General features: G+C 42.0%; 1 protein-coding gene and 1 long non-coding RNA gene across 3 annotated transcripts; one reads left to right on the forward strand and one right to left on the reverse strand.

The window, feature by feature from the left end:
* Positions 1-522: 522 nt before the first annotated feature.
* On the reverse strand, positions 523-14,570 carry ANKRD66 (ankyrin repeat domain 66). Its single transcript, XM_055574671.1, has 4 exons — positions 14,477-14,570; positions 10,835-11,012; positions 8,866-9,094; positions 523-1,560 (listed from the first exon to the last, which is right to left on the reverse strand). The coding sequence occupies exons 2-4, from the start codon at positions 10,995-10,997 to the stop codon at positions 1,359-1,361; spliced, it is 594 nt and encodes a 197-aa protein (XP_055430646.1). The 5' UTR covers positions 10,998-11,012; positions 14,477-14,570; the 3' UTR covers positions 523-1,358.
* LOC129647595 (uncharacterized) lies at positions 4,934-8,361 on the forward strand. 2 transcript variants are annotated; one of them, XR_008712365.1, is made up of 4 exons: positions 4,934-5,220; positions 5,865-5,949; positions 6,506-6,557; positions 7,142-8,361. It is a non-coding gene; the product is annotated as an uncharacterized LOC129647595 (long non-coding RNA). The 2 variants fall into 2 exon arrangements; XR_008712366.1 differs by having other exon boundaries at positions 5,868-5,949.
* Positions 14,571-16,544: the final 1,974 nt, after the last annotated feature.

The raw sequence follows: 16,544 nt of genomic DNA on the forward strand, positions 1-16,544 counted from the left end.
CTGCTTGTTGAGGACCAATACAAGGATGGCAAGCAGGAACCACATCTATAAACTGCAGGGATAAGAGAAAGAAAATTGATGCTCCAGAGGGATGAACACTAGACAGGGTGTCCTCCACAGCTACACTGCTTTCCTGTAAGATGCTCAAGCATTCATTTATTTTAGAAAATTCAACCTATATTTGTATAAGCATTGAGGAGCATGTAATTAACACAATGTCCGGTGCCTCAAGATATTGATTTAGGCAGAAAAATTAATCAACTTAGAATGCGGGGTAGTCAATTCAAGGGCACCAGATCAGCTACATAGTGGAGACTCTAAATATTGTCTGTTTCTACTATAGTACTGGTTCATAAGGAAAAAAAATCAAGCCACCTATGCAATTTTAAACACTCTACTAGCCACATTTTTAAAAAACTGAAAGGAGAAAGGCAAAATTCATGTTAGTAATATGTTTTATTTAATCCCAATATTCAAAATATTATATTTCAACCTGCAATTAATATTATTGATGAGCTATTTTACATTTTTTATTCTAAGTCTTAAAATTACCATCTGTACTTCACATTTATAGCATATCTCAATTTGAATGCAGCACTTTCATTGGAAATACCTGATCTATATTTAGATATCCTAAAATATACAGTTGATCAAGTAAAGTTATAGTTACAAGTTCCATGATTTTACGCCAGCTCTCATTATTAAGCAGAATAAAATTAATTTAAGGTTTTTAATTTTTCACTGAGCCAATCTTATGGCCAAATTGTTTCTCCTGTGTAGAAGGGATCTTTGCCCTGCTAGACTGTGGGCTTGTACGCCACCTACACACACACACACACACACAAATATCTGGAAATTCAAAGCTACATCTCTTCACTTCTTTTCTTGGTCTATATGACAACAAGTAATTTTTTTTTTTTCATAGATTAACTGACCTGAGAATGTTGGAGATTTCTGAGGTTTTGTTGTTGCTTTTTTTTTTTCCCCATTGAAACAACTAAGTTTCCTTAGCAGAAGTTTTCTTTGCCCCTGAAACTCTGTAATTGCATATAGAGGCTCAGGAGACCTGACAGTGCAAATCACTGATGACAAAATGCAAGCAGCTGATGTTTGTCTTCTCTTGGTAGCTCTTGGAGACAATAGGTACTGGCATGGAGGAACAGCCCATGTATAGCGTGCCCAGGCCAGACTTGAGGATTGAATGACAGATCAGGAGCTACCAGTCAAAGCCATGTGGGTAATTCAGGATCTAGGAGTAAAATCATGCCAGGACAACACATACCTTACAACATCTAGTCCGGCACCATGGAAAGTGTCCTGCCAGGTAACACACCTACAGTCCCTGGGAGGCGGGCCTCTCATGCTCCCCTCTCCTTGGTATTGCTGAGCCTGCTAGGGCCTCCGGTTTTCTTACTCTTTTTTGTATTAGTGTTTTTATTCCAGGAAGGAAGAGACAGCTCCAGCTCCCTCTTCTTGGCGTCCCAGTCTTCATCTCGCTGATCGAGTTGCAGCCCCATCCGCCTGGCGACCTGGCGATATTCCCGGCACTGGGGTTCCGCCCTAGGAGAGGGAAGCCAACTCTCAATCCCAACCTCTGCATCAGACAGCGTGTCCAGCCTGTGGAGGGGCCTCTCTTCTGCCCTCTGCATGCGGCCTGGGCACCTAGGCCATCCACTCAAGGAGGAATGAGGTCAAGTTCGAGCATTTCCAAGTGTACACTTAGAGAGGTCTCAGACACTAAAGAAACTATCAATACTTTGAGGTGGAGAAGACTGGGGTGGCTGGGTCAAATGTTCATAGAATCAAAGACAACCACTTAGCTTGAAGGCCCTGCTCATTTTTTAAATGCTCACATCAATAGAGGTCAAGGAAGATGGCCCTGTTTGTACGTACGCAGGAAGGCTTCTTGAGGGTCGGAAAGGGAGGGTACCCCATCCCATAGTAAATGTGGACATGCACCCACAGGTCTGTATGATGGGATCCATCTAGAAAAAAGTTGCTCGTGCTTCTTGGGAAGGGTTCATGGACCATCAGGGTAAAAAAAGAAACAAGATAATTGGCCAAACGTAAACAAAGACCCGGAAGGACTAGCCTATGTAAGTGATTTACGTCACCTCCATACTGCGCTCCGCCTTGCTCAGAGCGCCTCACTGCTCTCTGGGTGTGTATCTCCGCCTAGGGTCTGACTTACTGCTCTCCTCATTAGAGAGGATCCCCATACCGTTTCTCTCTGAGTGTGTATCTCTGCCCTGCTTCTGAGTTAGATAAACTAACTGTTTTCCTGTGTGCTCTCCCATACATTGTGAAAGTGAAAGTCACTCGGTCGTGTCCAACTCTTTGTGACCCCATGGACTATACAATCCATGGAGTTCTCCAGGCCAGAATACTGGAGTGGGTAGCCATTCCCTTCTCCATGGATCTTCCCAACCCAGGGATCAAACCCAGGTCTCCCGCTTTGCAGGTGGATTCTTTACCAGCTGAGTCACCAGGGAAGCCCCCCATACACTGTGCTGTGTCTCTCTAGTAGTAAACTTTGTACCTTTTTGTACAGCTTTTGCCTCCTTGAAACATTCTTGTTTTCAAACAGGGGCAAGAGCCCAGGGCCACTTTCCTTCTAGCCTCTAGCCCCTGGTGAGTAGTGGCTAGGGCTCTTGGTTTTTATCCAGGTTACCCAGGTTTAATTCCTGGGCAGGGAACTAAGATTTCGCTTCAGGACAGCTCACTGCTCTCCCTCTGAGATCAGAAGACTGTTTTCCTTCATTTATCTATTTTATTTAAAGATTTTTTTTTAATGTGGACCAGGACCATTTTTAAAGTCTTTATTGAATTTGCTATTGTTCATGGGGTCACTAAGAGTGACTCACGACTGAAGCTACTTAGCATACATGCACAGTATTGCTCCTGTTTTAGGTTTTGGTTTGGTTTGGTGGCTGTGAGGCATGTGGGATCTTAGCTTGAATCGCCTGCAATGGAAGGTGAAGTTTTAACCACTGGACCACCAGAGAAGTCCTATCATTTATTTTTTAATGGCATATTTCACTGATTATAAAAGCTGTGTCTGTTCATTGTAGAAAATTTTAAAGTACAGAAACATGTAGAGAAGAAAATAAAAATTACAGTCACACGTATGTTGTATGTATAGATAGATTTATGTAAAGCATAGTTAGATGATATTATATAAATGAGAGATATATATGTATATATAAATCATAGAATAGGTTATAGAAAAATAGATGAACCGATCATCAGACATGCACAGGCAATGGGAAGCATACAAAAAATACTGTTTTGTATATGAGACCAAAGGTGAGCATGTGACTTCTTTAAGGACACTGATGAAAGCCGGTTCACAGAGATAGTATTTGAGTCAGTATGAGGACAAATGCAATTTGAGAGGATAGATGATCGTATAGCCAGAGCAAACAGTATTTTAAGTGCAAAGCATGATGAAATGCACCATTCATTCAGTGGATAGCAAACCAGCTTGTCCCCCAGCCCCTGTGCCCCCAATAAGATGGAAGTGACCTCTCCATATTCAGACCACACAGTGTCCCTCCTCCAGCCTGCTCTTTTGACCTCTGTCACTGTCTATCTTGCGTTAGTGTTATTTATATAAACAAGTTATCTCTTCTCTGAGACAAAGAGCTTCTTATTGCCCAGCACTGTATTTGCTGCATCGTTACATCCTTTTTAGTATTTAGTTCGATGCCATGCATGTGAAAGTGTTAGTCCCCCAGTCGTGTCCGACTCTTTGAAACCCTATGGATCGTAGCTCGCCAGGCTCCTCTGTCTATGGGATTCTTCAGGCAAGAATACTGGAATGGGTTGCCATTTCCTTCTCTAGGGGATTTTTCCGACCCAGCGATAGAACCTGCGTCTGCTACACTGCAGGCAGATTCCTAACTGTCTAAACCACCAGGGACCCGCTGCCATGCATATAGTTGGGCTCAAAAATAATTGTTTTCTTAAATTTTACTGAAGTAGAGTTGATTTACAATGTATTAATTTCTCCTGAAAGAAATATTTGTTGAATGAGAGATTTAGAACTTAAGAGAAGCTGAATCAAGGACTTCTCTGGTGGTCCGGTGACTGAGACTAGCCCTTCTGCTGTGGGGGACATGGATTCCATCCTTGATAGGGGAACCAAATCCTGCCTGCTGTGTGGCCAGAAAAAAAAAATATTGAATAAAAACAAAAATACAACATATCAACTTAAAATAACTATATGGGGAAACTAACACTTTTAAAAAGAAGTGAAAAACTGAATTGAAAGTTGATTGTTCCACTAGGATACCTAGAATATTCTGAAAACCGTCAAATCCTGTCTAAGCTTCTTTTGATATTCTTTTATATTTTTTTCCCTTCATCATCCTAGCCCATGACCTCACCTACTTGCAAAATGAATCATTAAAAAATTCCTTATGTGATCTCCTTGCCTGTAGGGTAAGTACGTTCAGTCTAAGCTGCACAGCATCAATGCCACCTCTTCCCCTATAGGAGTAACTTAGCTAGAGCCTCTGTTTCATCTTGCCAGTCCTCTGATGAGTTCACATCCACTTGCTTGCTCACCCATCCAGCCTTATTCTCCATTCCTCTCCACTGTGAAGGCTCTATTCTGCCAGGGCCACTCATCCCTTCTTTGTCTTTCCACTTCCTCACATCCACACACAACCTACGCGCATTTCCAACTTGGTACCTTCACTCCAAATCAGGAATCTTTCTCCCTCCTCCATTAAGCAAGTTTTAGCTAGCTTTTAGGATCCAGATTAATTTCTCCTTAGCCAGAATTCCTTCCCCTAAGCCCCAGCTGTCACAAGCGAAGTTCCTCATAGGAGATGATAAGTAGAAATGACTTACATGTGATGTGGTTGATTGACCTTTGTTGTATTTGTCTGCTCAGCGCTGCCTGCCCACTTTTCCTGGTAATAGCACACACTCCCCATTATATGGAAGAATCGCTCCTCCTCCACTTCAGTTACGCTGCAATCGGGTATCCTAGTCATTCACCCACCGGTTACTACAGAGGGGCTGAGATTATTCAGAGAAATTCAGTACAGGAGAACCAAGGACAGGCCCCTGAGGAATTCCAGCACCTAAAAGGCATGCAAGAATAGGAACTTAGAAAAATCATGAGAAGAAATGGCCCTCGAGTAGGAGAACCAGAAGAGAGCAGCAGCAGATAAAACAAGGAAGAGCAACCAAATACCAGATTAAGTGGAGGTAAGATGTGCACTGAAAAGACGCCATTAATCTAGCAGCGAGATCTCCGTGAATGAGAGCTGATTCAGTATGATAGGGGAATAAGTCAGAAGAGTGGGTGAAGAAGTAGAGACAATTGCATAGATGACCTTTCAAGTAGCTTAGAAATGTAGGGAAGAAGAAAGGCATAGCTGACACTGGAAAGACCTCTAACTCTTCGTGTGTTTGTTTAATAAAAGCTATCTGAGCATGTTCAGAAGACAAAGAGAAGGGAAGAGGAGGAATAGAGAAAACTTAAAAACACAAAAGATGCAACAAAGAACAAGGAAATGATGATCTTGTAGGAGACATAAAGGTTTGGATAAAGGATCTATATGGAGGGATAACACTTGCCACAGAAGGATGGATGGGAAAGCAAGAAGAAACAGATATTTATAATAAGTTGGTTTGAGAGGTTTGAAAATGTATACCCATGACTTTAACATTCTCTATGAAGCTGAAGGCATACATTCTGAAGGACAGGCTGAGATGTGATAGGGACTTGCAATTGTCAACACTGGAGAAGGACAGGAAGCGATGGCCAGAGGAACTAAGGGTTCAGCTGGAGACAGAAGTCTTAGAACTTCTGGTGGTACTGGTCGACTTATTTGTGGTCTTTTCCCTAGCAGAACAAGAACAGGCGTGGAGAAGACAGAGACCAACCCAAGGCTAGGAATTCTGGGTTATATACTACAGAAGGACCAAGGGGTGGTAAGTTAAAAATAGTGGAAAGAGAGTGAAAGAAGCAGTGTATCATGGCACAGCAAACAAAAGGAAAGGGCGTTTTGCTCACCATCCAATTCTACAAAGATCAGCCTGCTGCAGTCACTGACGCACAGTGCACTCTGTGCTTCAGACAGAAGAGATTGAGGTGATAAGATACTTCGTTTAGTACTCTGTGCTTCTGCCAGGAAATGAAAGATGATAACAGGATGCTCTGTGCTTTGGATAAGCAGGTTCTTTAGTTAGATGTGTCTCAGGAAGAATTGTAATGAATCCAAAGATTCTTGTATCTTCCCGTACATAGAAAAGCACTATAATCATCACACTTGTTCTTTGTGATGCACAGTAATCTTTTACCAAGATGTATCCTTGACTGCACGTATTCCTTTAACCAAAAAAAATCATATATAGACTAGCCTTGCCCCCACCTCTTGAGATCAATTTCTCAGAGCTACTGAAAGGCTATCTCCTGAGCTAAAGTCCTCAGTAAGACCTCAAATAAAACTGAACTCACAGGTCTTATGTTGTGCTTTTTTTCTTTTAGCCCACAGTGTCCAGCTGGCAGACAGAAGGAAGATAGTGAAGTCTTCAGGGAGGTGAGAGGATGGAAGGGAAAGAATCTGAATAAGATGAGGTCTGGGACTCAAATACCTGCATGAGGATTCAAAAACTGGGAAAATGAAGACAGGGAGTCATGGTCACAGGGTGGTATGTTACAGTCTTAGAGAGTCCAGGAAACAATGCCGCTGATTTTGAGGTCTAGGACAGATGGAGATTATTGAATGCAGGCGATGACGGCAGGATCAGGGAGAAGAGAGAATCTTAAAGTTAGGACTCAGGGTTCTGCCTCTATTTCCCAAATCACCTTAATGATTATTTTGAATATTTTTAAGGTGGGACACCACTTTTCATCATAAGCAAAGATTTTACTGGTTTAACTTTCGGAAGATAACTGTATTTCTGAGAAGGGCATTTCACTATCACCCTTGTTCCCCAATGAATCTACGGTTAGATTTACTCTTGATTTCATTTTGGTTTTCAAGCAACGTTGTCCTCACTCTGCTGCTTTACTGTCTCAACTATGAATTACTTATTAACCTAACCAGATTATGTTGTTGCTGTTGTTTATCTGCTAAGTCGTGTCTCACTCTTTGTGACCCCATGAACTGTACCCTGCCAGGCTCTTCTGTCCATGGGATTTCCCAGGCAAGAACACTGGAGTGGCTTGCTATTTCCTTCTCCAGGAGATCTTCCCAGCCCAGGGATCGAACCCACATCTCCTGCATTGCAGGTGGATTCTTGACTACTGAGCCACCAGAGAAGCAGCCAGATTATACGTTCTTCAACTTTACCAACATCCCTCTCAAAGCTATAACCTTCATGTACATGAAAGTGAAGTTGCTCAGTCATGTCCGACTCTTCGCAGCCCCATGGGCTGTAGTCCGCCAGGCTCCTCTGTCCATGGGGATTCTCCAGACAAGAATACTGGAGTGGGTTGCCATTCCCATCTCCAGGGAATTGAACCCGGGTTTCCTGCATTGCAGGCAGACTCTTTACCCTCTGAGCCACCAAGGAAACCCGATCATGTACGTAATTGATACTTAATTCTATTTGAATGATTGGCTGAGAGAAAAAAATTAATGGGTGCTGGAAAAGTTCTTAACTTTCGTGAGTGCGTAAGTAGGAGAGTCACAGATAAGTAGGCATTTTAAAAAGTAGAAGGACCCTTATGGATGACAGCAGCCTAATTCACCTGCTTCATTTTAAATATGAGGAAACTGAGGGCCAGGAAGGAGACAGTTTGTCTAAGGTGACACAGCTGGTTTGAAGACTTTTCAAGAATCTGAAGGGGGTCCAAGAATCTTGTACTATCTCCGGTTTTCAAATTTGTGTCCCACCTCTCTTATCTCAGATAGTTTATGTATAGTTTAAGATAACAATTATAATTATTATATATTATTAAAATTATTGTAATAATCATGTAAAGTTATAATAATTATAATGTTGCATAATTTTAAAACAATAGATTTTTCCAGAAAAAATATAATTTTTTAATTAATTAACTGCCTGACATGCCTCTCTAATTTTTATTTTCTGTAAGGTAACAATAACTTTTTAAAAAATGGAAGTATAGTTGATTTACAAAGTTGTGTTAATACCTGGTATACAGCAAGGTGATTCTGTTTTACATATACATATATGAATATATATATTCTTTTTTCAGATATTTTTCTCTTATAGGTTATTACAGGATATTACAAGATATATTGAATATTGTTTCCTGTGCCATATAATAGGACCTTGTTGTTTATCTAGTTTATATATAGTAATGTCTGCTAATCTCAAACAATAGATTTTGATATTATATTTAATTGTAATCTAAATATTCTAATTTCTACCCCAAACTAGTCATTTTTCAATGAAATATTAATAAAAACTCAAACAACTATTGGTTGGATTGTGTCACTTCATTTTCATCAACCTGAGACCACTGAATTGGTAAAGACCTTGGTCACTGGTTCCTGTTTCTCTGCCCTTTTAAACTGGGAATACAGTCCATGGCGAAGAAGGCAATGGCACCCCACTCCAGTTCTCTTGCCTGGAAAATCCCATGGACGAAGGAGCCTGGTAGGCTGCAGTCCATGGGGTCGCTAAGAGTCGGACACGACTGAGCGACTTCATTTTCACTTTTCAGTTTCATGCATTGGAGAAGGAAATGGCAACCCACTCCAGTGTTCTTGCCTGGAGAATCCCAGGGATGGTGGAACCTGATGGGCTGCCATCTATGGGGTCGCACAGAGTCGGACACAACTGAAGCGACTTAGCAGCAGCAGCACAGTCTGTGGGGTCACAAAGAAAGTCAGACACGACTGAGCATGGAGCACAGTACCAAAGGAAACTTACTTCTCCAGGAACGCCACACAGGCTTTCTGCCCATAGATCTGAGCAAGCCTCTTTGGTGTGTCTCCAAAGAAGTCGGGGGCGTCGATGGCAGCATGCAAAGCATGGAGGGCTTTGAGCACGTTCAGGTGGCCTGATTCAGCTGCGAAATGAGCAGGGGTCCAGCCCACATCAGTTACCAGGCACGGCCGGGCTCCGTGTTCTATCAGGAGCTGTAGCACCTCCATGTGTCCTTAGATGAAGCCAGAAGAAACAGGAGGTTAAGGTGAAAGTGTCTCTGCCAGGCTGAGGCCAGAGCTAGCCTAGGTGGCACAGAAGAGGGGGAGACATTTGCCCTTGAAGCCCCTCCAGTTTCTTAGCATCACCCCTTCCTCTGTTCTCCCTTTTCTTACCAGGGACTCAGGGCCCCACCCTAACCCCTTTGTTCCTGCTCTGGGTCTGAGCCCTCAAAGGATTCCCTTTGCTCCTTTCAGGATGCTCCCCTCTCTTGTCCATTCTTACAGATACCACCCAGGAATTTGCTTTTTCTCCTAAGTTACTCTATCCACTCCCCAACGCCCCATCTGAGCTGGCACTCATAAGTTTCCCTCTGCTTTCAGCAGTACCAATGCTGATTGCAAAACCAAATATTTTGCAACAACATGGATGGACCTTGAGGGGCATGATCCTAAATGAAATAAGTCAGACAGAGGAAGACAAATATCATATGATCACACTATAAGCAGAAGCTAAAAACAAAAAACTGAGCTCATAGGTACAGAGAACAGAGCGCTGGGGTGTGGGTGGGTGTGAGATGGGTGAAGGTGGTCAAAAGGTACAAACTTCCGGTTATAAATGTCAATAGGATTTAATATATACAATGGTGACTATCATCAATAATACTCCATTGCATACTTGAAAGTTGCCAAGAGGGTAGATCTTAAAAGTTATCACAAGGAAAAAAATACATATGGTGACAGAAGTTAACCAAACTTATCGTGATATTTGACAATTTATACAAAAATGGAATCATTATGTTAGACACTAAAACTGATATAATAATGTATGTTAATTACATCTCAATAAAAAATACTTTAAGTCCCAATTACGTGAAAACTAGCACAGATTAAGAGCTCATGCTTTCTAGTCATATGGACGTGGGTTTATACCTGAGAATAAATACTGCTTGCCGACCATAACAACCCAGGTGAGAAACAAACGGCTGAGGTTTAGTTTCCTTATTTGTATAAAATATCACTTAAGTCACTGAGCTCTTGAGGAGTACAAATGAAATCACAGACAAAAAGTACATAGCACAGAGACCAGCATTCAGCAAATGTTCCACTGACAGGTGCTTTACTGTAACTCCCATCACTGTGCTTAAATTTCTGCAAAATTCTCCCAACTGATTTCTTTGGCTTGCTTCCTGGCAGCCCAGTCTCCATACAGGAGTCAAAACAAAATTTTAAAAAGCAAAGTTGACTATCACACTTTCCTAACATTCTTTAATGGTATTCTATGGCTGAAGGTCTTCACAGGCCCCTTGGCGGAGTTTCTGCCATGATCCTTCTCCAGTTCTATAACCGAGACTAGTTTAGCATGCCCCCGGCCATGAACAAGACAAAGTTCCTGTCCTATGAGCAGGAAAGATGCTCCATTTCTGCTAGAGGTTAAGAGGGCAGAGGGCTAGTATTAATTGGGAGTCCTTACGTGCTAGGCAATGCACACTCACTATCTTCCTGAATTTTCACTGCAAAACAGCATTACTGCTCTCATTATACTGATAAATAGACTAAGACTCAGAGATGTTAAATAACTTGCCTAAGGTGCTACAGCTAGTTTAAGTGGTGGTGCCAGGACTGAAATGGTTGTCATTCATGTGTCTGATTTCCAAGAAATGTTCTTTCTACTACCCCACAACGACTGCCTACTGGGAACCTCATGAACAGTGGTCTTGAAAGGAGGGACCTATATATAGGCATTGCCCTCTCACCCTTGATCGCAGCCCAGTGAAGTGGGGTTCGGTCATTCCAGTCCACGTCCTTGTAGTTTGGGTCACAGAGACCTTTCTTCAAAATCTTTTTCACTGAATTGTAGTCCCCTGCAGCCACAGCTTGGTGGAGCTTTGTCATGTCGGACAGTTTGGTCAACTCCATGATCAAGAAAAGTAACTGTGGGAAAAACATGCCACTTAGGAAAGTCTCTACAAGACTTGATTTCTAGTGAGTGATTCCATAGGGTTCCCACTGTTTACTTTCTGTTTTACTTCATACATTTGCATCCAGGGTTACTTCATGTGTGTGCCCTACTGAGGGTGTATTTGGATCTTAGCTACTATGTGGTTAGTGCCTGCCAATGCCCCATCCAAAAACTTTCAACAGTTCCTTTCTACCTATAGGATTATAGGCTAAACTCAAGGGCTGACATGTGCTAATTGGCCTCAAACCACTTCCCAGTACTACTTCCCACTCCTACTCTGAAGTGATAGCAGTTTGACCCTGAGTTAGTTGTGTAACTCTACCTCATCTTTCTCATCTAAAGAGGGAGTGTTATTAGCCAGAGTCTTGTGAGGATACAAGGGCAATTCATGTGAACAGTTTATACTGGATACAGACCAGGTAATTAACTATTGTTAATTCAAGAGATGGTGTGTGTGCCGGATTGCTCAGTTGTGTCTGACTCTTTGCAGCCCTTTGGACAAGAGCCCACCAGTCTTCTCCATCTCAGGGATTTTTCAGCAAGAATTCTGGAGTGGGTAGCCATTTCCTCCTCCAGGGGATCTTCCTGACCCAGGGATCAAACACGCATCTCCTGTATCTCCTGCACTGCAGGCAGATTCTTTACCTCTAGCCACCAGGAAGGTAAACAAACAACTAAAATGGCTAAATTGTTTACAACATTAAGAGATAAACCCACAGTTCTCAAATTACAGTCTGTAGACAGGACTCAGGGAACTTTTCTGGAGATCCATGGGGTCAAAATTCTTTTTTATTATAATATTAAAATGTCATTGGTCTTGTTCACTGTGCTGATGTTTGGCCTGATGATTCAAAAGTAATGATGTAGAAAACTGCTGATGCCTTAGCGTGAAGCAAAGCTGTGTCATCAAATTGAACTAGCAGTCAAGGTTTTCTTCACATGGTACACACAGAGTGTAAAAAACAAAAAACTAACAAACAAAAACAACTAAGTTTTGGAAAGAAATTAAGGCAGTAAAAATTATTTATATCAGGACTTCCTTGGTGGTCCAGTGGTTAAGAATCTGCCTGCCAATGCAGGGGCAGGGGTTCCATCCCTGGTCCAGGAAGATCTCACAGGGTGAATAAGCCTGCAAACTACAACTAGAGAAAAGCCCACGTACTACAATGTGCTGCCACTAAGACCCAACACAGCCAAAAGTAAATAAATTTAAAAAAAAGAATAGATACTTGGGTGTCAGCCCATAGTGGTTCTAAATCTCTGAGCATGCAGGACAAAGATACATCTTTTGCAGGAAGTACATATGCTGAGTAACCAAAGATGACACAGGTGTTGTTTTATCTTTTTGGCTTGCATGTTTTAGTAGAAAACCTTGACACTGGAGCATTTGCTCAATGATAAAATGAAATGGCAAACGGAAATACTAGAGGATTTCCAACTTGCAGATGTCACAAAAAGTCACACCATTGTATCTGGGAGCCTCTTTGCCCTTCTCACAAACCTTTAAGCAGGTTTATGCAAAAATCAGCCCCATTTGGTTTGCAACTGATTTCATCCCAAGGATATTCCACAACTTCTCATGGGACAGTTGCAATTCAAGTGTAAGTTTTCAGTGGAATATAAGCAGAAGATTTAAAAAAATAAATGTACAGAGCCAATAAGCACACGAAAAGATGCTCAATATCATTAGTTACTGTGTGTGTGCATGCTAAGTCACTTCAGTCATGTTCAACTCTTTGCTATCCTATGGAATGTAGCCCACAAGATTCCTCTATCCATGGGATTCTCCAGGCAAGAATACTGGAGTGGCTTGCCATGCCCTCCTCCTGGGGATATTCCAACCCAGGGACTGAACCTGTGTCTCAGGCAAGTCCTGCATTGCAGGTGGATTCTTTACTGCTGAGCTAATGGGGAAGCCCCACTAGTCATTAGGTAAATGCAAATCAAAACCACAATGAGACACCACTTCACAGCCATTAGGATAACAAATAATTTAAAAGACAAATAATAACAAGTGTGAGGATGTGGAGAAACTGGGATCGTCATACCCTGTGATGGGAATATAAAATGATGCAGTCACTTTGGAAAGCAGTTGGTAATTCTTCAAAAGATTAAAATGAAACATGGAGTTCTCATATGACCAGAACTCCACTTCTAGGAGTAAACCTAAAAGAAATGAAACCATATGACCACACAAACACTTGTACACAAATGTTTATAGCAGTATTATTCAATACAGAATACTTCAAAAATATGTCTAACAGATGAATATGGGAAAACATGGGAAAATATGTCTAACAGATGAATGCAGAAATAAAATATGGGATACTCATATTTTATTGGAATAGTACTTGACAATTTAAAAATGAGGACTTGATACATGCTATAATTTGCATGAACCTTGAAAACATGCTAAGAGAAAGAAGCTAGTCACAAAAGACCACATGCTGTAAGATTCCATGTGTGTCAAATGTCCAGAGTAGGCAAATCTATAGAGATGGAATGTAGATTATTGGTGACCTAGGACTAGGATGATTTTGGGGTGGAAAGTGAGCTAAGGAGCACAGGATTTCTTTCTGGGGTGATGAAATGCCTTAACATTAGGTAGTGGAGGGTGATACTTTCACAACTTTGAATATATTAAAAACCACTGAACTGTGTACTTGAAAGAGATGAATTTTATGGTGGTGGTGGTGGTGGTTTAATCGCTAAGTCCGACTCTTGAAACCGCATGGACTGTAGCTTGTCCGGCTCCTCTGTCCATGGGATTCTCCAGGAAAGAATACTGGAGTGGGTTGCCATTCCCTTCTCCAGGGGATCTTCCCGACCCAGGAAACCTGAGTCTCCTGCATTGCAGGCAGACTTTTATGGTGTGTGAATTATATCTCAAAAAAGCTGTTTAAAAATCAATGATACTATGAATTAGTGCCTTTCTTACAAAAAGCCAAAAATGTATTTGTAGAAAACAGAAACAATTCACTAAGCTTACCATAACTGAAAATTTAACAAAATTTCCAGCACTAGAATCCTTGTAAATTTGATTGTGCACTTGAATTTCCATCTTTCTCATGACAGGTGTCTCAATGTCAAAAAGTTGTCAGTAAATATAAGTTCTAATAAATATGAATGATCTAAAATAATTTTCAGTACTTTGGCCACCAAAAGAGTTTGACTCATTGGAAAAGACTCTGATGCTGGGAGGGATTGAGGGCAGGAGGAAAAGGGGACGACAGAGGATGAGCTGGCTGGATGGCATCACCGACTCGATGGACGTGAGTCTGAGTGAACTCCGGGAGTTGGTGATGGACAGGGAGGCCTGGCGTGCTGCGATCCACGGGGTCGCAAAGAGTCGGACACGACTGAGCGACTGAACTGAACTGAACTGAAAATAATTTCAGTAAAGATCTGAAGACAGAAGCAATATAAAAATACTCACTGTCTTGTTTGCAATCTGCAGTGCTCAGGCTTGGCAGGAAGTCCTAGCTGCTTGTCTTGTTGTGTTCATACCATGGAAACTGACTCCGCCTGCTTCATTAAAGCCCGCCAATCAAGGTCAGCCTCACTAGGGCCCCCCCTATGGTGGGCGGAGACTGTCCCTCTACCGGCACAGATGCTCTTCAGCCATTCCTGTTTGCTTCTGTAGTTCAACTGAGGTCTTTAACAGGCTGTTTGGAACTCTATTTGATTAGAAACCATGAAAATTAAAAAACAAACAAAAAGATCACCAGTTCTCAAGATACCATGGAGGAGGTAAGCTGCTGGTAGCCAGCTGGAGTAATGAAAGCAATGTGTGCCCCTCATATTCAGCACACTACTACTGTGCTTTTTAAAAAAATAGTATTTACTTAAATTTAATTATTATTTATTTGGCTGCCCTGGGTCTTAGTTGTGGTATGTGGGATCTAGTTCCTTGACCAAGGATTGAACCCAGGCCCCCTGCATTGTACCACCAGGGAAGTCCTTGCTATTGGTTTGTTTGTTTGTTTAATTGTCGGATAATTGCTTTACAATTTTGTGCTGGTTTCTGCCATACAACAATGTGAATCAGCTGTAAGTATACATATATCCCCTCTCTCTTGAGCCACTCTTATCCCACCCTTCTAGGCCATCACAGAGCACCACACTGAATTCACAGAGTTCCCTGTGGTATACAGCTGCTGCTATTGTGTTTTAATTCATCTCTTACCAATTCTCCCACCCCAGTTAAGCTCAACATACAGAATAGGTGCACAGTAACTTCAAGTTTGAGCTGGCCAGTTTGCCACTCTCTTGCATATATACTGCTTACGGGTGACCCCCAGTTCAGAATGCTGTGATTTGATCCTTTTCTACCTCCCTCCAATTTGAAAGAAGATAATAACAAACCTATATAAGTTTTTTTCTTAGTGCTTTAGGGTATATTTACAAGTTTAATCATGTGGAGCAGGTACAATTATGATTCCTACTTTACAGAAGAGCAAACTAAGGCACACAGTAATCAAGTAACTCTCCTAAGGTTATAAACCCAGTCGTTGGACAACTCAGCAGTTTGGCTGCAGTCGCCATGTTCTTATCTATTCTGCCAATGAATATTCAGGACTGATTTCCTTTAGGATTGACTGATTTGATCTCCTTGCTGTCCAAGGGACTCTCCAACACTGCATTTCAAAAGCATCAAAGTCACTTGCCAAGATAAATCAAAGTCACATGCAAAAGCAATTAAGTTTAAGCTTTCTCCACCTGGGAAACAATGCAGTTCCAGTCTCAAATCAATATTGTGAAAGAGACAACACAATGAGGCAGATAGAATGGTGATATGGGAGCTGGGTGTGGCAAGAAGGAAATTAACTCTTTGTTAAATGCCTTTGTGCATCAGACCTTGTTCTAGGAGTTTTATGGATATTATCTCATCAATCCTAATGCCAAGTCTGAAATATAGGTAGTTTCCAAGCAAGGAAACTGAGGCTTAGAGGGCTTAAGCCTACTTAGACCAGGTCTGTCTACTTCCTGTTGGGAGCTGAGTGTGAGAACATTAATCAGACTTAGTACCTAATGGTGTTATTGTCAGAATCTAGATCTCTGGGAAGTTCTGGCGTTCCTTGCACTCAGGCCTGGGAGGGTGAGAGTCAGGCAGGGTTCATTTGTGAATTCTGGATCACAAGTTCCCTTCCTCCTATAACCAGCTTGTAGGAGCTTTCATGGCTGTCCCTAGTGGTGCCGTGGTTAAATAATCTGCCTGCCAATGTAGGAGACTTGGGTTTGATCCCTAGGTTAGGAGGATACCCTGGAGGAGGGGATGGCAACCTACTCCAGGATTCTTGCCTGGGGAATTCCATGGACAGAGGAGCCTGGCAAGCTACAGTCCATGGGGTCACAAGAGAGTCAGCACAACTGAGTGATTAAGCACACACATGTATTCTAGGAGCTTTCATGGGGTCGCTTTGTTAGGGAGCAGGAACTTGGTTGACATCTGGGACCATCCCTAGGATCAGGAGGAGAAGGATGTGCTGGGTCTAGGATTCCAG

Source organism: Bubalus kerabau, chromosome 3 (assembly GCF_029407905.1).
Source record: "Bubalus kerabau isolate K-KA32 ecotype Philippines breed swamp buffalo chromosome 3, PCC_UOA_SB_1v2, whole genome shotgun sequence".
Taxonomy (NCBI): Eukaryota; Metazoa; Chordata; class Mammalia; order Artiodactyla; family Bovidae; genus Bubalus; species Bubalus kerabau.